Below are 22,700 nucleotides of genomic sequence, written 5' to 3' on the forward strand. Positions count from 1 at the left end.
ACCACACCTGAGGGAGCTAACAGGCCTTGTCGCTTATCAAGGCTGGAGCAGCCTTGTGCAGTGAAGCAGATGGTAACTTAAATAAAGCACACATGGATGCCCTAGGGAACTGAGGCAGGAGGCAGCGGTCTCCACTCCTAATAGCCTTTGAAAGCTAGCAAAATACTCTGGACAGCTACCTGTGTGCATGTACGTGAGGCCAGGCTGGAAGGGGGTGCGGGCACAGGCACATATGCACAATAGTAGCGGTGGAAGGAAGGAATGTGACTTCCCAGGTGGCCTGCCTAGGGGTGTGAATCCTTGCTGGATGCCATTCCCCACAGATCTTTATCAATTCTGACCCCAACTCTCAGTCCTTGTCTCACCGCTTTGACACAGCACTGGCATCCAATTCTGGAGCTGCTGCACTATGGACTTCATTTTCCACCATCCAGTGGTGCCACTGACCACCTACGCAACTTCAAGCACACAATGCCCCAGCAGGAGTAACACCTGCCTCAAAGCTGTACCTGCCAGGGGCTTGCCCAAGTTCAGTATCTTGCATTACATGCCAGGAGCAGCACATCTGCTCCGCAGCGAGGGCTGCCACTCACCACCGCCTCAAAGCCTCTTTGAGGCCACGTGCAGCCACCGCAGGCCCCTGTAAGGCAGCTTGCACATGTCATTTCCCAAGGAAACCTGATGTTTTGTTTACCCCTTCATTCTAGCATTGGTGTGATGGCAGTGAGTTACCTCTGGGTGGGGGAACATTAGCCCATCAACAGAATTTTAAAACTTGGAGAAGCAAAAACGCTTTTAATGTAAAGTGATGTATTCCCAGTGCAATAATGCAAATTAAATCAACTTTTTGAGAAAATCATCTTATTTTTCTAGAAGTAAATCAACTTGATTTCCTAGAAGTGTTAGGAAAGCAGATGACACCTACAGTTCTTCCTAGAAAGGAAGAAAGAACTAACTTTTATTGAGAAATTATCGTATCACAGGCATGATCCTGGATGTTCTCATGTTACCTGTACTATTGAACTATAACAATAACTCTGTGAGAGAGATATTGTTATCAACATTTTACAAGTGAGGGATCTGCGTCTCAGGCTCAGCATCACAACTTAAAGGACACACAAACAGCAAGTGACAGAGTCCAGATTCAGTCATCTGGTTAATCTAACTGGAATCACCATGCTCTTCCCATGACCCAGTCTTGCTTCTCTCTTCGTAGAGTCCAGAGGCTAAGAGAAGAATCAGTTCAAAGCTACAGTCAAGGCGCTGCTGGCCTGCCAGTGACCTTGTTGGAACATAAAAGCTGCTTATAGAAGAAGCTATTGCAGGTCCGCGATACCCACTCTCCCTTTTATCCATCAGAAAAAGAACCTCAAGTTTAACTGGTAGAGGTGGCCATGAGACTCGGTTCTGGCAAACAGGAGAGAAGCACAGGCACTGTGTTGACCTCAGAAGCCACCAAACCAGCCCTAAACCAGCCACCAGGACTGGTAAAGGAGAAAGAGATTAGTTCTAACCTATTTAAGTCACTATACTCTGGGATTTCTTATTTCAGCAGCTAAGCCTGTATCCTAACAAACACAGCATCTAAGAAACTCAGAAGTCTGTGTATTCCTCTCTAGACTAAGAATTATCCTTACAGCTTCTCCGGCATATTTACCTGCTTAGCACACCACTTCAGAAGGGGTGCACAGGTACATTCCTCCCGGGCCCTGTGTCTGAATTCTCCTAAATTCTAAATCCAACTTTAAGAGAGTTACTTGTATAGTATGACACTATCCCAGGCATCACAATCCATTTCTTTAAACCAAGGGTGGTGAACCTTTTTTCTGCCAAGGGCCATTTGTATATTTATAACATCATTTGAGGGCCATACAAAATTACCAACTAAAAATTAGCCTGCTGTATTTGGTCAAACATTTAATTAACTCACCCCTAATATGATGGCTGGAACTGCTTCTCTTTGGTGAGGCCTTGGCAGGGCCAGACCAAACGATTTCCCGAGCCATATATGGGCCAATGGGTGGCCGTTCCCCATTCCTGCTTTAAACCTGTATTTTCCCCAATGTCCTTACTTGGGAAATGTCACCCACCCACGTTTAGCTATTGGGCCGGCGGTCCACCTGCCGCCATGGTTTCCCAGGCCAGCATGACCTCGTTTGGGCCGAGGCTAAGCTCACTGTGCTATCAGGTTGCACTTGGCCTTCAGCAGCTGCATACAGTTTCACACAAGGCAGCCAGTGGTGTTGCCTCGGCAGCAAGCACCATTTAAATGCTGGCAGGCTGGCTGCCTGCCAGGCCCAAGTTGTTGGAATCCTGTCTTGTTGGTTAGCGTTAAGGCAGATAAAACACTTTTTATGACCATTCAGTAACAAGGGTTTTTTACAAAAGCAGAAAAGGTTGGGGTATCTGTTCGAACCCTGTGACCTATTTAGAGACCCCAGCTTGGAGGCCTCTTATGTAGCATAGTATTTCAGCCCCTCTGTGTATAACCCATCATTACCTGAGGTTACGTTAATTTGTCCTAGCCTGCCATTTTCTGCCTTCACGCTAACCTATTACCAATTCAAGACTGATTAGCTGTGACAACTGCTGCTATCCATGACCAGAATAATATGCATAAGCAATTCACTTTGGCCACCACATTTTTAGTAAAGAACCGCAATAGAGAATGACATACGTCTGCTCATTAGTAGTAGCACATAACTAGCAGCATTATTTATCCACCCAATAACAAGCAGTATAATGAAAACATTGTTTCACAAAGAGAAACCAGCATCCACCTCTATACATTGAATTACGAATATTATACTCTATTACCACTCAGCCTCTACTACAATATAAATATATATACTTTTATATTACATAGAATATACATTTATATATTATACACTATATATATATTACATTACATGTTATACAAGGCAATTGTGTGTGTGTGTGTGTGTGTGTGTGTGTGTGTGAGATCACCTATTACAGAGGCATGACTAGGGCTAATCTTAAATTGAAACAGATGGAATCACCAACTATGCTGACAGGAAGACTGCTACAGAATTAAACTGACATATGGAACTGTGCTTTTTATGGCATTTGATTGGAATTTTTATAGGCTCAACCTTGTCGCAGGAGCAAAATCTTTCATCTACTAAAAGCTGTAAAACCAAAAATGTCACCTTGGCACACTATTCTAAACTTATTAACCAGTCCTCTGCTAGGCACATAAATCTATTGATCCATTCTTACGACTGGTATACAAAACGTTTACAAGTGCAAATAGCTAATAAATTTTAATATGTATTTGAAAGAGTATACTAGAAACAACATAAATTTAAGAATAAAAATGATGAGCCCTTGCCCTTATCATCAAACAATAACTCAAAACACTGCCACCAAAGCCTTTTTAGTATTAAGGGAAATTTTGGAAATTCACCATAAGAGTATTGTGTTTTTGAAATAACAGTATATTCTAACACAAATTACACACAATTTTCAAAGCAAATTTATTACCACCATAGTCTGAAGGCTTTTTGAAAACTGAAAGCATTGACCTCTTACAACTTCTCTTGACTTTGGAAAGTCTGATTATTACCAAACATTTACTCAATTAACTTTGAATGGCTGATATCAAATTAACACACCAGCAAATATTTACAAAAATATTCCCAGGATGAATGCCACTATTTTGATGTAGTGAGTCATCAAGGAATTTATAAATGAAATTGAGGGGACTGGGAGGGTAGGAACACCCCATTCTGGGCAACAGAGAAGGCTGCCCCACCACATCAATCGCATCACTGAGTGTCACCTACAAGGGGGCCATGGGCCAGCTCTGGTACTGTACAGTCCTGAGACGGAGGAAGGACCCAAGTTCAAGATCAGTAACAGCAGTGGGTAGCACGCTTCTAGAACATCAGCTCTTGATTTAGTATCTAGATACTAGAATCAAAATAAAATGCTTTAATAATGGCAAAGAGGTTATTTACTTTCTGCATCAAAATGGTAAAAAGAGTGTGAAAAATGTCTTTAACAAGATTCTGACATAGACATTGAGAGAATAAACACATACAGCACTTCTGGAACACGATGCTGAGGCAAAAGCGCCTTTCGATCCCTTAGCAAGTCCTTCCCTGCGTGTGGCTTATGGGCACAGTGATTTGGTCCTTGAGCCAAGCAATTCAAAGCAGTTGCCACCCCTGGGAGCTTTCAGTCGCCAAAGCCAGGGAATGCAATCTCAGCACTCCTCCTGACTTAAGAACTCAGTCGTCCCATGGCTGTGTCCAACATCGCTCCCTCGCTCGTCACACTGAAGCCAGGTCTGTGGAGGGGTATGTGGCCTTCAGGCGCCGAGCCCTGCACGTCCTCACCTTGGTGGTCCCTTAGATCTCAGGGACTGGCTGGGTCCACAGAGCCAACTGGAGCCAAGAGCCAGGTTGAGAAGCCACGTGGTGAGGTTTTTCATAAATGCTTCCTCCATGATGAGAACTACCAGGTCTCCTTCGTATCCTTACCTGTGTGATCCTTTCTCCACCCCACCGCCTCTCCTTTCCCGTGCTCATGACCTTCACTTCATAGGACTTATTTCTCCACCCTTGCAGACTGCCTACCCAAGTTGCGTTAAGCCTACTGCCACACTTCCCATCTGGCCCAACAGTCTTACCAAAATACCCTGAAGTTAGGGTTGGAGGTCAAAGTGGCATATTTAAGCAGAAAGGAATTTACTGAAAAGATGTTAGCATAGAAACAAAAAAACACAATAAACACAATAGTCAGAGCTGGGTAGAGGCCGGGAGTGGAGTAAAGAGATAAAAATGAATTAATCAAAGCTAAAAAGTAAGAGACAGGATGTCCATGAGCCTAGGATAAAATGTGGCAAGAGGAATATGAGTTATTTAACCCTGCATACCTGAAAAACACAAACGTGGGGTGAGGTGGGGTGAGAGCCTTAACTCTGGTTAACTCACATGATTTTCAGAAAATCTGGAGAGCTGAGCTGGGGAAACAGACAGTGACCACAGCCAAAATCACACTAAGATACCAGGCTGGCTATGTGAGTCTGCTGGGGCCTGCTTGCCCAGGCCTGAAGCCGCTCTCACTGCTCATCCCAGACAGTGCGGGCTTCCCAGCTCCTCGGGGCCTGGCTCCCATGCCGGGTTCATGGTGTGCGCCTCTGTGGAACCAGGTCCTGTGCCTGGAACCAAGCTGCCAAAAAAGTATTTGGCCTTTTTAGCTTCTGTTGGGAAGCCAGGATCTGTTTCCATCCTAAATTAAAGGAATTTCCTAAAATAAGAGACAAACATCTACACAGTCCTTTCATCTAATTTTGTAGTTTGTGCAACTCAGACCTGGTATTGCACCCAACTCAAGACAAAACTCGGTTTAGTTCAAAGGAGAAGCTGCTCCTTCCTCGGACATGTGTCAGTTTCTCTGAGAAGCTTCTCTACATTTGATCTGGAAACTAAGCTAAGAGAGTCTTCCATCCCATGACTTTTGAGGATTATAGGCAACAGAAGTGTTAACATCCCAACTAAACTAAGCTCTGTCAATTTAGCGAGCAATGAGCACATTTCATATGTGTGAAATTTCACCACCGATGAGTGTGAATTCACATGCGTGAGTAGTGAAACTGAATGGCGAAATGTCTGTCGGGTTCTACTTTAAAGCTGAGTAACACACCTACAAGCTCACTACCATTATTTCCCCACCACTTTACATAAGAGAGTTTCGTAGCAAAAAATAAAGTTACCATCTCAATAAATACTAGGCCACTAAAGCTGAGGGAAAAGACTCCAACCCAAAACTTTGGCAGGCCTGAGCTGTGGATTGTTATGTGTATTTAGGCCGGACCCTTCCTGATCTGTCTTTCCAATTTCAAACACTTAGAATTCAACTCACAAATCTGAACCCAGGCATGCACTTCAAAATTCCTTCAACACTTCTTCTCAGTGTCCAGTAGCCTACCTCCTCTGAGAAGTTACTGTGGGAAAGGCACAGCAATGACTTCTGGTGAAAGCTGAAAGAGCAGGTGAGGGCCAGGGCTGCTGCTCCCTCTGCAGCTCCCAGAAGGTGCCTGGCAGACGTCTCCCAGCCCAGAGCCAAGGTCTTTCTTCTCCCTCCACCGCTAACCAGAAATCCGCCCACACAAAATGCTAAACCTGGGCTTCAGAAATAGGTAGCGCGCATCTGTGCCCTCACAGCGTGGTCGCCCAGCTCTGTTGAAACACCTCCTGTGACAAAGAACTCAAAAGTCATCCTCAAAATTCCTTCAGCCAGTCTTGAGATGTCACCACTGAAGCTGCCCTCGTCCAGGTAGGCTCCATCCTGCAACGCAGCACAGCCTCAGGAGCGGGCACAAGCCAGGTAAAACGGGCGGCTCAGGAGTACAGCTTCCCCCTGCCTCACTCAGGACTGGCTTCCAGCAACCAACCCTGAGAGCCCGGTGACCTTGGCCACCGCCACCTCCAAGGCTCACCCTGAGCTTACTCACACTTCAGCAGCTAACTTTGACCACACTCCCTGGTCAGGCACGGCACCTCATCCTGCCCCTTTACAGGAGGCACACGGTACCCTTACGAGCCGTGCAGGCACCACATGAATTGGAAAGCTTTCGCCTGCGCACAGAGGGACTGCAGCACCGCTCATTATTTAGGGAAATGGACCTGGGCTCTAGGATTATTTTAAATGTGTTACATGTTAAGCTCAATTTATCCCCAACTTTCAGACTCACAATTCCCACTGACACAGCAATTTCTGGACTAACTCCAATGGAAGTTATCCCACACATACTGAAGTGGGGGGAAAATAAAGATTCACAGCTTGGAAAATACCCAAGTGCTGTAGATGGTAGAAACTGTAACTCATCGCTCCACTGGGTTTCTACCACCGATCCAAACACATAAGCCATCACACTTCAGAGTCAGGTACCACCCCAGCTCAGTTCACAATACCCCTCTTTCCCTTTAACTACCCTAGGATTTTTCACTCTTTAATGTGTCTTCCAGTAATGACTGAATTAATTCAATATATGCATTGTTCCAGGTTATTATTCTAAGTAAGATAAGCATTGTCATAGCCAATCAAAACTCACTATATACTCAGCACCTAGCATGACTCTTGCATGTTAATAGTGGTCCAATAAATATTTGTTGAATGAGCAAACCAGTTAACTAGCCCCTGGCATTCAAGGCACCTATACCATTCAGCTCTCACAAGCGGATTGATTCCTTTACGCAGTTTCTAAATTTGCCTGAAGCTGATTGATTCAGAAATCAATGGAACTTTTAATAGACCAATACAGAATCAAGAAATAGACCTGTATACACATGGAGATTTCACTTATGGCAAAAATAGCACATGATCAGTAAATAACAATGAATTAATCAATAGATGGCATTAAAACAATTACCGAGGCGAGGCATTTGGAGTTAAAAAACAAAAAATGGAATCCCTCCTGGCTCTTTATACCAAAATAAGTCCCACATAACCAAATAATTTTAACTATGTCATTGTCGTCACGCATTAGTGTTGTCACCAACATCCAACCTTCCCTGATACAGCACTTTGCCTCTTTACATCTAATACATTCCCAGAAGTGAGGAACAGTCATCTTAGCTCCCCAAAAACCTGCCCAGGACCCTGACATTGTGGGAATTTCCTCTTTTTCTCCCATGGGAGTGCTTCATATCTGGTTCAAATTATTCAATCAGGTTATTAAATTATAATGATTATTGGTACAAGACCTTTTATGTTTTTAAAAATCGTATTCTATTGATCCAGTGGTGTCCCCCCTACTACATGCCAGTTGTGAACAAATAATTTGTGACTAACGACAAAGTTAGCCGCACAGCAAAGAGGTTGCATGCATTGGGTTTGAGAGTCCCACAAAGCTGGTTGTAATCCACGGAGCATCATTTATTCGCAGTGAGTCTTTGCGCACGTCACTCAACCCCCTGAGCTTCAGTTTCCTCATCAGTAAGATGGCAGTAACAGAACTCACCTTTACAAGTTCTTTAATGCCGTAACATATGTAATCCACTTATTCGGCAGAGGCAATAAAAGATGGCCACAAATTCTTGCTATTCCTGCCATTCAGAGGTAGAGTCTAATTCTCCTGCCTTTGCTTCTGAGACGGCCTTAGTTACTTGCTTGATTAATAAAATGTGGCAGAAATGACATTCCGGGATCTGTGGAAGTAGGTCACAAGAAGCCTTTTAGCTTCCACCCATGGCTCTTAGAACACTCGCTCTAGAAACAGCAGCTACCATGTAACAAGTCTGACTGCCCTGAGACTCCATGTGATGAAGAAGCCCAAGCTAAGTGTGTGGAGAAGCCACATGGAAAGAGGTGCCTGGTCAGTCCCAGCTGACACAGCCACCGCAACCCAGGCACCAGGCATGCGAGTGAGGAAGCTTTCAGGTGGCTCCAGCCCCAGCCACCACCTGACTGAAGCTATGTAAGAAACCCCACTCAAGAGCTGCCCATCTGAGCCCGATCAACCCACAGCACTGTGAAAAAGAATAAGAAATTGTTATTTTTTTATTGATTGATCTTTAGAGACAGCGAGGAAGGGAGAGAGTGGGAGAGAGCAAGAGAGAGAGACATCGATTTGTGGCTCCACCTTGTTACGCACTCATTGGTTAAGTGCCATCTGTGCCCTGACCGGGGATCAAACCCACAACCTTCGTATATCAGGACAATGCTCTAACCAGCTGAGCCACCCGACCAGGGCTAAAAAGTTGTTATTTTAAACCACTAAGTTTTTGGTGGTTTGTTATACAACAATGGATACTAAGACACTCAGCATAGTGTCTGGCACATGAGTTATAGTCAGTACATGTCAACTGTTATAATTACAGTGATACTCATAAACTAGAGTGATTTCAGGGCGACGCCCCTCTTAATCAAAGGCATTCTGAAGTGCTTTCCTGATTGGAAAAGAATGGAATAAATTTTAGCTTCAATTCCAGGACTGTACAGCAATCCTTTCTCAACTAGTACTGATGTCGCTGTGATTAGGGGTAGGGGCGATTACAAATTATTATACTGCTAGTGAGCTTTTAATTACTGATTTCCTCTTACCCATGAATATTTTTAATAAGGAGGAAGTCAAGGACATATGAAGACACACTTCCCTCATACTCCACTCATAAGCAGGAACAAAGATGTGCCCATTTGGTTGTGACACAACAGTTATGATGAATGAATAAAAAGCATAGGGCTGCTGCAAGTGAAAAGTGCAATAATGCAATTCACGTTAAGAGCAGCAACATGGTCAAACCAGTAAATTATATCAATTATAATTGTAACAATATTTCTTAAATATTTACATTTTCATTGTACAAGATTAACCTATGAGGTGGAGGTCTAGAAATAATACAGCTCATCTTTTAAAATAGAGGTATTTCTTTAAAAAAAACCTGATTTACCATAATTATTAATAGTTCCTTTTAAACTGAATTGTGTTGGAGGATCTTGAAATGACTGAATTCATGACTCACATGCTTCTATAAAGTCTTCACGAGAAGAGCATTTTTAAAAAGCAAATGCATAATTTGGTTTTTTTGTCACATATATTTGACATTTCAACAGAATCTGTGTGTTTCCATGGGAGTATCTAGGATTTTCAAGGTTGTCCATTTGTTGTGTTGCACCAGAAAAAGCAGTTAAGACTGCAGAGTTGGGGCCTGCTGCTCTGGGAATAGATCTCGGTCCCACACTCAGCATAGCTCAGAATATACCTCCACATTCCACCTGGTGGTGCCCAGGGACCGATGATCACACACAGTCTTCCTTTCCCGAGTCCTGCCAACACTGGCACCTCATCAGGGAATGACAGCCTCCATTAGCCATGGCCAAGCTGGGTGGTTACAGCAGCAGTTCTCAGGCCGTTGGAAGACTCTACAGGCTTGTTTAAAGGGAAAAGCGATCCATGGACCCCAATGTAAAATTTAATTATTGTGTAAATATGTACAAATCATGAAAATTTACCCAAATTATTTGTGCTATTATAAATAACAAAAAACAAATGTATTAATTAAATACAAGTTAAACTATAAACCCAGTAACATTCAAATTAGCATTAGTCTAATACGATGGATGATGTTGCTCTGCTAAACAGAAGCAGCTCGGGGCTGTGCTGGATTCTGAGGCAAGCGTGCTCCGTCACCACGGGCCATGTGATGGCTTAATTCCCTCACACTCCACTCACAATCCATGCGCAAAGTTTTCAGTCTACACTTAAAACAGCGCAAGTGGTACCCCTTTCAGCACCTAGGCTGCTGCACTCCGGAAAGTCACCATGACCTGCCCCCCACCAGGCCCGTGGCAGCAGCGGTCCCCTGCCGGCTGGGTCCCTCCCATGCACCCTCCTGTGACCACGGTCCACCCTCCACCTGGCGCTAGGGAGAGCCTCGTGAAAGTCAAGGTGCTGAGCTCAGCATGCTCCCTGCTCAGTGACGGGAGCAATCGAAAAGCAGTTAGAAACTTTTCCCTTTAAAAGGAGAAGCTTTTCTCTTTAAAAGGAGAGCAGATGATTCATCGATGAGAAGTGCAGATAAAAGAAAAATTCAAATGGTGGAGGAAAATGATCCTGTGGGGCAGAAAAGAACAGAGACATACCAGAAGGAATGGGGCAGGACGGTGAGCTTGATGTTGACCATAAAATAAGCAAGCAGCCGTGTCTGAATGTAAAACAAACTACAGGGAAAGACGGGCTCCGAGCAGGTGAGCAGCGAGGGAGAGGGGCAGGCAGGATGGTTCTTCACACCTGCAGGACTACGAACCACCAGAGGGAAAGAAGGCTTCAGCAAGTTGGGACAATGATAATGTTATTATCAAGAAAGGATGTTAAAGGCATCGCTGGTGTCCCTCGTCTTTGTGATCTCAAAGGAAAATCGACATTTATCATTTTACCACTTAATCATTTCCCTACCTCATAATTAGATTCAAAATTGAATTAAGACAAACATGGATTACTTTATGAAAAAATAGCCTTTCGAAGTTTGTTATGAAAAAGTTTAGAAAATATTTTAGCTTCTAAAATAAAATATATCTATGAAGTATGTGGTATGATGCTATGAGGTGTTCTTATAAGAAAAATGAAAAAAAAGCTTTCTTAATTAAGCTTAAGCTTGCCATAAATGTAAAAGCTCTGGCTAATAGTCTAACCAGGAAAGTAACAAAACACACACACACACACACACACACACAACAGGAACAATTTGCTCTTTCCCCTCGCCAGCAAAGGGCAAGTTTTATGTGATACCCTGCATGTGTGTGTGTCCCTCCTTCCTCTCTGTCTCTCTCCCTTCCTTTCTTTCTGTTCTCCATGTCTCTCCCCTTTTCCTCTCTCTCTCTCCCCCTCCCTTTCCCTTCCAGGGGAGCCTTTGATGGAGACACTTTTTTTAAAATATGATTTTTAGAGAGAGAGGAAGGGAGGAGAGAGAGAGAAACCTTAATTGGCTGCCCCCTGCACTTCCCCTACTGGGCATCAAGCCCGAAGCCCTGCATGTGCCCTGACCGGGAATCCAACCAGACAACCTCCTGGTAGTTGGGAATATGCTCAATCAGCTGAGCCACACCAGCCGGGCGGCTGGAGGCACTTTTTAAGGACTACACATTCTCTTTGCAGACCCTAGCTAATATATACAGTGATTCCATGAGGAAAGAAAGGAAGGTTACTGGAGAATTCAGAAATCTTTCTCTTCTAGATAAACAAATGTTGATACAAAGGGATCCAGCTGTCTGGTAGGTTCTCCTGCTCTCCTGCAAGGACCACCCAATCTTCTGATAACCCAAGTCTTCTAGGAGCACCTGGGGGAACTGACAGTAACCTAGGCTACCTTCTGGGTTAAATTCTGAGCAGAAGCTGACATCATGACCTCCAGGGAAGAAGAAACAGGTCTGAGGCAATAAGAGTAGGAAAATAGATCAGGGAAGACTCATCGAAACAGAAGACTCCACAGTGAGAAACTCATTCGGTGATGCCAGAGTTAAATCCCATTTTCCTTTTCCTGATTTCTGCTGGTAAAGTTAGGCAACAAGAAAGACCACTCTGGCTCCTTAGGACATATGTGACTCAGCAGTTCAGGGATCATGCCACAGACCTGAAGATGAACCAAAGTCAGCTCCTGGGTAAACGAGAGGTGATGCTCCCCTCTGGTCCGGACAGACACTGAAAGCACTTGATCACCTACCACCCAACCTGCTCCCCACCTCTCACAGCTCCTGTGCCCCTCACTCAGCTCTGTCATATCCATTTTTCCATATAAGACCTTCCGACAGGCTATATAATTTATCTTCCCCAGCTTCCTGCTAAAATCTAAGTTCTACAAGGTCAAAACCCTTTGTTTTGTTCAGATACACCACTGCCTGGCACTTGTAGAAGTGAAGAGATATTTTCTGAATGAGGCCAGAGACGTAAATGGGAAGGAATATTTTAATATTATACATGAGTACATAAAAAAAAAGACCATTCAACATCATCTATGCTGTCTTCTCGCCAAAATGCGTAACTGGAGGAAGCAATGAGGAAGCAATCAGACAAAAATCTTGGGACTTTCTACAAAACGACTGGCCTGGGATTCTGCAAAAATACCAAAGTCGTGGTGGGGAAAAAGGAGAGGAATTATTTTAAAATATATTTTTTATTGATTTCAGACAGAGAGGAAGGGAGAGGGAGAGGGAGATAGAAATAGAAACACCAATGATGACAGATTCATTGACCGGCTGCCTCCTGCACGCCCTCTGTTGGGGACTGAGTTGGCAACCCTGGCATGTGCCCTGACCAGCAATCGAACCGCAACCTCCTGGATCGTGAATCGATGCTCAACCACTGAGCCACATCGGTCCAGGGAAAGGAATTGTTTTAGATGAGAGACATGACAAGCCAAAGTAATACATGATTTCTGACTGGAACCTGGATTTTTTAAATACCTGTTAAGGATGTTTAGGGACAACTGGAAAATCTGAGTATGGACCTCATGCTCAATAATACTGCTGTATCAGTATGATACAGTTGTGCAGGAAAGTATCCTTTTTCCTAAAAGATACATACTGAACCATTTAGGGGTGAAGTGTTATAATGTCTGGAATTTATTTTCAGATGGTTCAGAAAAAAATTCAGTGTTATTTAGATACATTAGAGAGAGAAAGCAAGAGTGGCAAAATGTTATCCCTACTGAATCTCGGTGAGAGGTCTACAGCCATTCACTGTGCTACTCTTTCTACCGTTCTGTAAGTTTGAAATTTTTCAAAATAAACCTTGGGGAAAGGGGAGTTAAAAATAAAAGAACTCATGCTAAAGAGACAGTGGGATCAATGGGAGAGAAGTCAGCCGAGGAGTGGGAGGGCAGTGTTCTCCCCTCCCTACACTCCCCAACTACATCAGCCCTCCAGAAAATACCTGAGATCGGGAGCCCCACCTGCTCTCCCCAGTGCCAGGGGTCCACACCCACCTTTCCTCCCGTGAGGCAAATTCAGCTCCTTCCCGCTCCAAGAAACCTTCCCATATTGCTCCCTTCCCAGCACCAACTTAAACTTCACCATCTCCTACTGCACCCCCAGCACCCCACACATCACAAACGCCATAGATACTAGTTCCTGTGCACATGCCTGTCTTTCCTGCTCCACCAGGAGCCTCTCCATCACATGCAGGGACCAGAGTCCCACCCTCCCTACTTTCTATCTCCAGCAGAGCTTGCATAGCCCCTTATCCACAGCAAGTGCTCAAAACCGACCTTGATTAGAAACTGCCTGTCCCTCACCTGTCCTCATGTCTAATAAGATGGAAGACAGTCGATACTTATCATCACACTCTTGCTTCTGTTGTGCCTGGCTTTGTGTGAGTGTTGCCACAGGAACACAGGTGACATAGTTCAGCCCTTTGCTAGTGTATTCACATCCTGGGAAAGGCAGAGTGCTCTTTGAAGATGGGCATACAGCTGTCCTGTCTACTTCAAACACCCACAGCTCCGGCATCAAAGAAACACTCAAATAGTGAAGGACTGAGTAAATGAATGCCTATTCCATTTCCAGAGACATATTATAAATTATAAAAACTAAGACAAATGAAAGTGTAATAGTTGCACAGATTTGCAAGCACTAAAATTAGCTTAACCTGTTGGACACAATTACATTTGAAGATGTTTTCTAATTCATGGACTCAATATCTTTTTATGTCCTAGCACCTTAAAGTATAAAGCTTTTTATTTTCCAATGGCTACTGCTTTGGAGTGGACCGAAGGAATACCACACACTCCCTAAAACACTGAACCAGGGCAGGATTAGGGAGGGCCATAAGCCTGAGAGCTATAGACAAAGGAAATGGGGAGGGACCACAAGAGCTTTGAAAATGCTCCACAAATGATTCTGATACACACACCAGAGATGCTTTGAACTCTGAAATCTGAGGAAGAGTTGCACTGATGTTGATCCTGAACAAAAGAACAAAGGGACCCTGGTGCATTCCACCAGCCTGGCTCAGGGTCATTATACCCTGGGCACTGCTGGGAAGACATCCCATTACACTTTTTTTTTTTTTTTTCTTAACTGATTTTAATAACATGACATAAAACTCCTACACTTGATATAATTGTTATGCAAAATACATAGATGAATACTGTCTTCTTTTAAAAATATAAAATAAGCAAAACGTGAAAATAGTCAACTTTCCATTAAATAAATAAAAATTTTTTAAAAAGGAAGTTTTGCTTTCCATATCATTGAAAAGGGAGAATTATCATTTAAACAATACTCAAGCTTATTAAGCAAATTTTTAGAAGCATTATAAAGTGTTTAATTTTCATCAGCTTCAAGGTTTATGTTGCTCCCAAATTTTACATGTAACTGAACTTTCAAATCTGCTAACAATCGGTGAATCTATTCCACTCCGGATTCTAAGTCGTCAGTTTCTTCTTGCAAATGTTTCTTTGCCTCTTCTAACATTTCTTGTGTTTCTTCTTGAGAATGGCTAATGCAAACATCACCAATTTGATAAAGGTACCATCAAGCAGTCATCTGCAAGCATGGTGTCCTCCAAATTTTGGAGTTGTTTCTTTTTTATATCTACTTCTTCTTTCTGTTCTGTGATTCTACTTGTATTCTGTGCAGATCTGTTTATCTTTTGTTGATTTTCAAAAGTAACATTGACGTCTTCTGCAGCCACCCTCTTCGTGGTGGCCGCAGTCTTGGGACTGGACTATGGCGTGAAACCTGTATCATTTACATGTATTCTCTCCCCAGCACCACCAATGCTGAACCACAGTTTCCACAGGGGTTCAATTTAATAGCGGAATCAGGTGTAGTAAAAAATACATTATACTGCTAGCCTCTCTGCACACCCTCTCACCCCCAAAAGAAATGCTAGCTTCTGGGCAAGAAAAAAAAAATGTCTATGTTAACAGACTCTCAGACTTGGAAAGCAAATGTGACGGTTGCCTAGCCCAGTCCTCCCCACACTATACAGTCATTCCTTCAACAATGACCCTAACAAATTCAAGTAACCTTATTGAATACTTATAGTAATGGGGAGCTCAGTATTGTTCAAAGCGGTCCACTTGAGGTTCCACAGCCCTGACTGACATGCCTACAGAGAGCAGGAGTCTGTTCCGCTCTTGAGTCCCAGTGTCCTCGAGAACCACATACACCTTACATGTGAAGGCCCCGTACACATGTATCTGAAGCCCCCAGTGCCCAGATGTCACACCAAACCCCAGGCATAAGAGTTCTCGGTGATGAACCACCATACAGATTCCATCAAGGCCAAAAAGAGAAGCAACATCAAGCTCCTTATGAACTGAAGAGATGATGTCCTCAGCTGTCTTTCAACCATGCCACTCAGCTGTTGAGGAAGTAGCAGAAATCTCTAAAATGTTGTCAAGACAACCAAAGTCCAAATACAAATCTCTTTGGGATTCCACTCGGCAGCAGTTTTTAAGTGTACGCCACACACCCAGAGAAAATAATAAAAGAAAGATCCTCTCCTCCCACCCCTTCTTTCTTCCTCTCCCTTCTCTCTCTCTCCCCCCTCCTGCTTTCGACCACGGGGTAATGTGTGTTAAAAATGCACACTGGGAAGCTTTCCACCTTTGGGACTGGAACAGCTGCTGCCTCAATATTGTTTTTGTTAGGGTTTTTTTTAACATACTTTGCTGTTTTTAAGGGAGTTGTTTTTAAGCTACATGTTTTATACTACTTGTTGAGATTACACAGTAGGACAATTGGCACTCTATTGACAAAAATGAGACTCATGTGGTCCTAGGTGTCCAGCAAGGACCCATGTCAAACACACCCTCCCACACGGCTAGCTTTCCATAGATGGCCCGACTTATCCCAAGAAAGGTCATTCACAAAGGCTTTGGGATAAACCCGAGGAAGTACATCCATAAGAAAAATGAGAGCCATGAATTTATATCTAAAGAAATGCAAGGTGCTTGAGTCCTTGGTTTTTCCAACAGCACAAAGCATTCAGAGAATGTTCCACAGACTATTGTCAATTCCATGTGGGAGCATTCACCAAAAGAAATAAGATCAGACATACCCTAACATCAGGGCTCTGAAAGGCACAGGTATGGGGGAGAAGACACACCATCCGGCCCACTCTCACTTCCACCTGTTGCAAATCACCCTCCTGTCAGGAACCTCTGACCCCACCAAGAGGCTACAAGCTAAGAGAGAGAAAAGGCTGCTCTGCCTACGCCTAAAACAACCTTAGGAAGGGCATTCCCCAGTAATCACTAAGCAATCAGGGCTAAAGATCAGGCACAAAAAGACAGCCCCTCAACCTCTCCAGTGAGACAGCGAGAGTCCGGTTAGGAGGCCCACATTTTCCATGACCTTCCCAAGGGGGGCCCAACAGAAAGTGATCCCACCAGAGGGTGTGGCTGCCAGGGTCTTGGTCAAACTGAGATGTCAGTGAGGTGTGGCACTGGCTAAAAAACAGGAAGCTTCGAGCTAGCCACATGCAAGATTTCACAGACCTCCTGACACAAAGAACAAAGGAGCTCGGGGTTCCTGTAAAATTTCTAAAAGGACTTGTGGACTTTCATAAGTCCAGCCACTGACCCACAGAGTTCTCTCTTAAATCAAGACAACAAACACAAGGCAGTTACAATGGCTCTGACCTCACCCAAACGCTCTCTCACCCAAAGAATCGCCTTATTGGGGTGAGCAATTGATAACATCGCCTGTCACACACATCTTGCCCAGGACAGCGAAACCCAAAGCATTCAGAGCAATTGATAATACGTGTCAAAGTTGCTTCTTGATCCCCTGGGACACGACATTCCAAACATTATTTGGTGTGGATAATAAGGTCATTGGCCTTTCAAATGAGAGATCCTCTGACCTAAGTAAGACTAAAATCTAGAGCCATTCTCAAAAAAAAATGCCATGACATGTGTGGTATGATAGGACTTGTGCTTCAAGGCCTCTGTTTGCCCAGAAACATCTTCCTGTTCTGTGGCTGCACGGTTCTTTTCCAAGCTCACACTCCAACACCAACAGAGTAGGTCACTGCAAAAATCACGCACACAAGGGTGAGGCGCTGTGTCCAGGAAGCCCCTAGAAGTTTAGTTCTCAGAGATGAGAGAAAAGAAGTAGAGGGGTTTCTTCCAGCTTTCTTATCTCAAGCTTCCTCACTGTCACAATGGAGTCACAGGCTTGCAGGGAATGGTCCCATACATCTAAGACCATCTGATACAGTCTTCTGCCTTAAAAGGAAGGCTGTTATTATATCCATTTTATAAATGAGGTGACTAAGATACTTGTCCAAAAATGCACGGCTAGCGAGTGGGAAAGACCGAGAGCCCAGGTTTGCTGCCTCCTGGTACAGGGCTCTTTCCATCTGATGTTTCCTTACAGAAAGATACAGAGACTTGTCAAACAGTGAACTTGAAAATAACTCATGTGATGGGGCAGGGCTCGTGCACCTAAGCAGATGACAAGGGAGAAAACATGGGGGGGCAACTATTTCCTACTTCATTTGTTCTCACGACCCATCCTGACATACACAACACGCGTGCAAGTTGCTTCTTGGTTTCCTGGGGCGTGAAATCCCTCTAAGTCTTGGAAGGCCTTCTAAGGGTCCCAAATGACTCCTCACAAGGAGAACACGGGCCTCCTGGAACTGATGCGCCGACCACCTCACGGAGCCCGTCAGGCGGTGAAAGCTACCCCGGCGACGCCGCAGGGAGGGGTCGAGGGGCAGGTGAGAGCCGCATCCACTCAGGCCGGCTGCGGGCGCGCCGCGCGGGGCGGCCACCCCGGGAGCTGGGGCAGAGCGCAGGCTGCCTGCCCGGCGCGGGGCAGCGGCGGGGGGGGGGGGGGCAGCGGCCGAGGGGGGGGCAGCGGCCGAGGGGGGGGCAGCGGCCGGCGGGGGGGGGCAGCGGCGCGGCCGGGGCGGGTCCGCCCCCGGGCCCCGCGGCGCCGCTCGCATCCAGTCCCAGCCTGAGCTCAGTTCCTCCCCGGGCGCTTCCTGCACATCCATCTTGACAGGCCAGTTAGCGTTTCTCCGCGGCAAGCAGGGACGCGTCTGCTCTCGCCGCCGCCGCTCTTTTTTTTTTTTTGGAAATGGTTTTCTTGGGACCAGATCTGCCAAGGGCAGTGCAACAGGTAGCGATGCCAAAGGCTGCAGAAAACACGGCCTAAAAGCAGCTCTTTCTAAAGAAGTAATTCTGGAATTTAATGTTGTTCCCTGCCCCCCACCCCCCCAAAAAAAGATTAAAAGACATGGCCCCTGCCCCCGTCTGAGCTCCCCGAGGCCGTTTTCAAAGGGCTGCCCGCTGCCCGGCGGCCTGCGGGGCCCGGGCCCGGCGCCTGTTTCTGCCTGGGGCTCCCGGAGCTCCTCCGGCCCCAGGAAGACCCGGTTCGGAAGGGGAACTGGTGGCGGGGCTTTCTCACCCCGCCCGCCGGGCGCAGCCCCGGCCCCGCGCCCCGTCCCCGCCGCCCGTCCACCCTGCGCCCCGGCCCCGCGCCCCGCGCCCCGTCCCCGCCGCCCGCCCACCCTGCGCCCCGGCCCCGCGCCCCGTCCCCGCCGCCCGCCCACCCTGCGCCCCGTCCCCGCGCCCCGCGCCCCCGTCCCCGCCGCCCGCCCACCCTGCGCCCCGTCCCCGCGCCCCCGTCCCCGCCGCCCGCCCACCCTGCGCCCCGGCCCCGCGCCCCGTCCCCGCCGCCCGCCCACCCTGCGCCCCGTCCCCGCGCCCCCGTCCCCGCCGCCCGCCCACCCTGCGCCCCGTCCCCGCCGCCCGCCCACCCTGCGCCCCGTCCCCGCGCCCCGGCCCCGCGCCCCGTCCCCGCCGCCCGCCCACCCTGCGCCGGCCTTTCTTTCTAAAAAGTTAATAAACCGTCTGCCCCCGGGGAGGCTAAAGAGGACTCGGCGCCGGGACAGAGTAACTTAAAGTTTCCGCCGGAAGGAAATTATCGAAAGCGCAGGGCGCCCCGCACGCCCGAGGGGCCGCTGCTCCGAGTCCCGCGGCGCGTCGCGGGCGCCCGGCCGGCCCCGGCCCAGCGCGGCGAGGCCCGGGCGGGTCGCGAACGGGCGCCGGGGTGGAGCGGGCGGAGAAAGCCCGAGCAGGCGAGCACCCGGCCCGCGGCAGGGACGGGGCGGGGCCGGGGAGGGCGCGGGGCACCGGGGTCGGTGGGCGCACGGGCCGGGGAGGGCGGGGGGCGGATGCGGGGCAGCCGGGGGCGCACCGCCAGGGGAGCGCGGGGAACCAGGGAGTCCGGTGGGGGGGGGAGGGGGACGCGGGAGAAAAGGAGGGCGCACAGACCAAGGGAGACTAGGGCGTCGCGGGGACAAAAGGGGGCGCACGCACTGGGAGGGCGCGGGGGACGAGAGGGGCGCAGAGCGAGAGGGGCGCGGGGACGTGGGAGGTGCACGGATGAGGGGGGCGCACGGAAGAGGGGTGGCCGCGCAGGACTCACCCCGAGAAGGCACACTTTGAGCTCCCGTATCGCCATCATGTGCTCGGGGCCGGTCCGGGCAGGGGCTCAGCATCCTCCGGGGCCCGGCCGCGCCGCGCCCACGCCGCGCCCACGCCGCGCCAGCGTCCGCCAGTCCCCGCCTTTCCCTCGCGGCGCCGCCGGCGGAGCCGCCGCTGCTATTTCGGGGCGGCCGCGGCGGTCACGTGTCCGCAGGCCGGCCCCGCCCGGGGCTCCGGGCCCGACCTCCTTGGCCGCGGCTCCCGGGGGCGCCCCCGAGGTGCGCGGCGGGCCGGCAGCGCAGCCGGTTTCCACGCGGCCCCGCCGGCCCACGCCGGGCTGGGCGCCGGCCGTCCCGCACCTCGGCTGCAACAGGGTGCTGTCAGTCCGGGTCGCGTCTGTGCGAGCACTTTGCAGTCTGTGTGTCCGTCCCACCGTTAAGTGACATTGTAGGTTCCTGGCAGAAAGGAAGCCAAGCGAGGGGCAGCTGTGAGGATGAGAGGCGGGGTTAACTCTCCACTGCGGCCCCTGATACTGGGGCTCAGTTTACCCCCGTGTCGCTCCTTGCTCTCATCCCTGAGTTCATTATTCTGTAGGTAGTTAAAATGGTTCTAGAAGCAAGATTCTATTCCTCCCTCCAAAACAGGCCTATCAGCGTCTGAAAAGGAAACGCATGTTCTAGCGTGGAAGCTGCCTTGCTCAGTGCAGAAAATGCTACAACCTGCCTGGGCAGGACCCCCAGCCCTCAGACTCTAGAAATATGTAGCTCCCCGGGGGACCTTCTGCATCCTTCCTTAACCTGGAAATAAAAACCTTTTGGACATATCTAACCTGAATAATTCACTGGCATTTCCAGTTGGAAATGATATGGTTTAAACAACAACAACAACAAAAAGCCCTTCATGCCCTATCCCAGACTCTCAGGCCTCTCCTCTGACTTGACAGTTTTGATCAACGACATTCCCATCCCCCCAGCTTTGTTCTCATTGAAGCCAAGTTGAAGTTATGAGCACCCAAGTAGCTCCATACAATGGGGACTTCTGAATCAAGGCCTCCAGAGAGAAAACCCTAGAAGCTGGAGTCAAAACAGGCCACCAAACAGACAATTGGCCATTAAATTCCCTAGAGCAGCAGGGGCTTCCCCTTGCCAGGTGCAGGCTAACTCACACAGATCTGGACTAAATTGTTCAAAATGTAGCCATGGACAAGATACAGGCCCTATTCAACATGGAGATTATTGTATCAGTATCTGTCCTTGGTTTATCCAAAGTAAGGACAGTCTTCTGTGGGCAGCATGAACAGGGCCAGCCTAGAATTACCCAGCTCTGGTAACAGCACCTCCCTGTTCTCAGATTTGCTGCAAAGAGGGAAAGTGCTACCAAGCTCCAGAGGAGACATCGTGGTAAAGCAGCTCCTTGGCCGAGGCCTTCAGCAGCCTTCCCTAGCATCTGGGTCATCCCGGGCAGTGTGACTTGAATCTCATGTAGAAGTGCTTCCCTTTGGCCTTTCTTCTCACTTCCCAAAAGCTGGTCAAACCGGAGTGGAAGCCCTTTCCGTTATCTATACCTTATGGAATGAGTGGGAATTCATAAAATTGCAATAGGTGGCTGAGGACAGGACCATCTCCAGACAAAAATGAGCAGACACAGTTTCTCTCCCGTTCCTTCCTCTTCTTCAGGATTCTTCTCATTCCACTCTCTTCAACATTAGCCTCGGGGTCTGGGAGGCTTGTGTGGTTTCTAGGCTTTCCTGGAATAGTCCCTTATTCAGGCTCCTCCTCCCACCCCAAAGAAAACACCCTAGTCTGTTTGCCCTTCCCCCAACCCCAAGGCTGTTAAAAATCACCTCATTTGTGTCTCATTCGGATCAGGCAGAGCTCTCTGCTTTACCAGGTGGCAGTCCTAGTCTGTCAACCGGACCACCTTGGTGGGTTTATACTCTCTCCTCAGCCAGGTCACCCTTGGGGACTTAAAAACTGGCCTCACGAAAAACCTGGTCTGCATGATCAACCCAAAGTGACGCATTGACCCTCACCAGGAAGGAGGGGTGAAGACTGCTATGACACGTATTTGGGAGTGACGGGTCTTGGGTAGCTCTCAACTTTTTAAAGACATAATGTTCCCTATGAATGCTATCGTTATACTCTATGATTGCTATGGTAAGGCCTGTCCTGGCTCCTCTGGGATTTTCTGAAAATATGAAGAGGTTCTGATATAACTTAAGCAGGGATAAAAATTCAACGGTATATAACTGAGAATTTATCAAATAAAATAATAGAACATGCAAGTTTTTCTTATGAGGCCTTTGTAAAGTAAGAGGTCATTTCACTAATTCAGACTTCTGCTTTTCTGCTGCTTTAATGTCTTCAATGGGGCCATACTAGAAGAGGTCCAAACTCTCCTGTATATCTTGGCCAAACTAGCCTCTTCTCTGCCCATCTGGCGAAATTCATCATTTTTCTAAGACCTGCTCAAATTTCAGCTCCTTAGGAAAGTCTACCCCTGAGCTTGCCCATACTCTGCTCACACTTTTCTTAGCACTGGCTGAACATAATAATTAGCAACTAAATCCCTTTTACAAGAAGTCAGACTCTAAACAGATACACAAATGTAATTATCTGTCTATATGAGAGGTACCCTTAGATTAAGAAAGGATCATTGCTGTATCACCAGGGTTTTCAAGTGACAAGAAATTCTTTAAAAAAAAAAAAAAAGTGACTAGAAATGAATCTTTTTATCTCTGTCTACCTAAGACTTTTTTCTAGAAAGATCCCTGGCCTCATATGCTAT

General features: G+C 47.4%; 1 protein-coding gene and 1 pseudogene across 1 annotated transcript in view; both read right to left on the reverse strand.

Moving 5' to 3' along the window:
- The window catches only part of RAB31 (RAB31, member RAS oncogene family), a 104,326-nt gene extending 84,320 nt beyond the window's left edge, over positions 1–20,006 (reverse strand). The window contains exon 1 of the mRNA XM_016208925.2: positions 19,915–20,006. Within this exon, the coding sequence (XP_016064411.1) occupies positions 19,915–19,953 (39 nt within the window). The 5' untranslated portion in view covers positions 19,954–20,006. The remainder of the gene's footprint in view (positions 1–19,914) is intronic.
- LOC107533977 (uncharacterized) lies at positions 13,557–18,478 on the reverse strand (annotated as a pseudogene).
- Positions 20,007–22,700: the final 2,694 nt, after the last annotated feature.

The sequence above is a fragment of the Miniopterus natalensis genome, chromosome 7 (genome assembly GCF_054644295.1).
Source record: "Miniopterus natalensis isolate mMinNat1 chromosome 7, mMinNat1.hap1, whole genome shotgun sequence".
NCBI lineage: Eukaryota > Metazoa > Chordata > Mammalia > Chiroptera > Miniopteridae > Miniopterus > Miniopterus natalensis.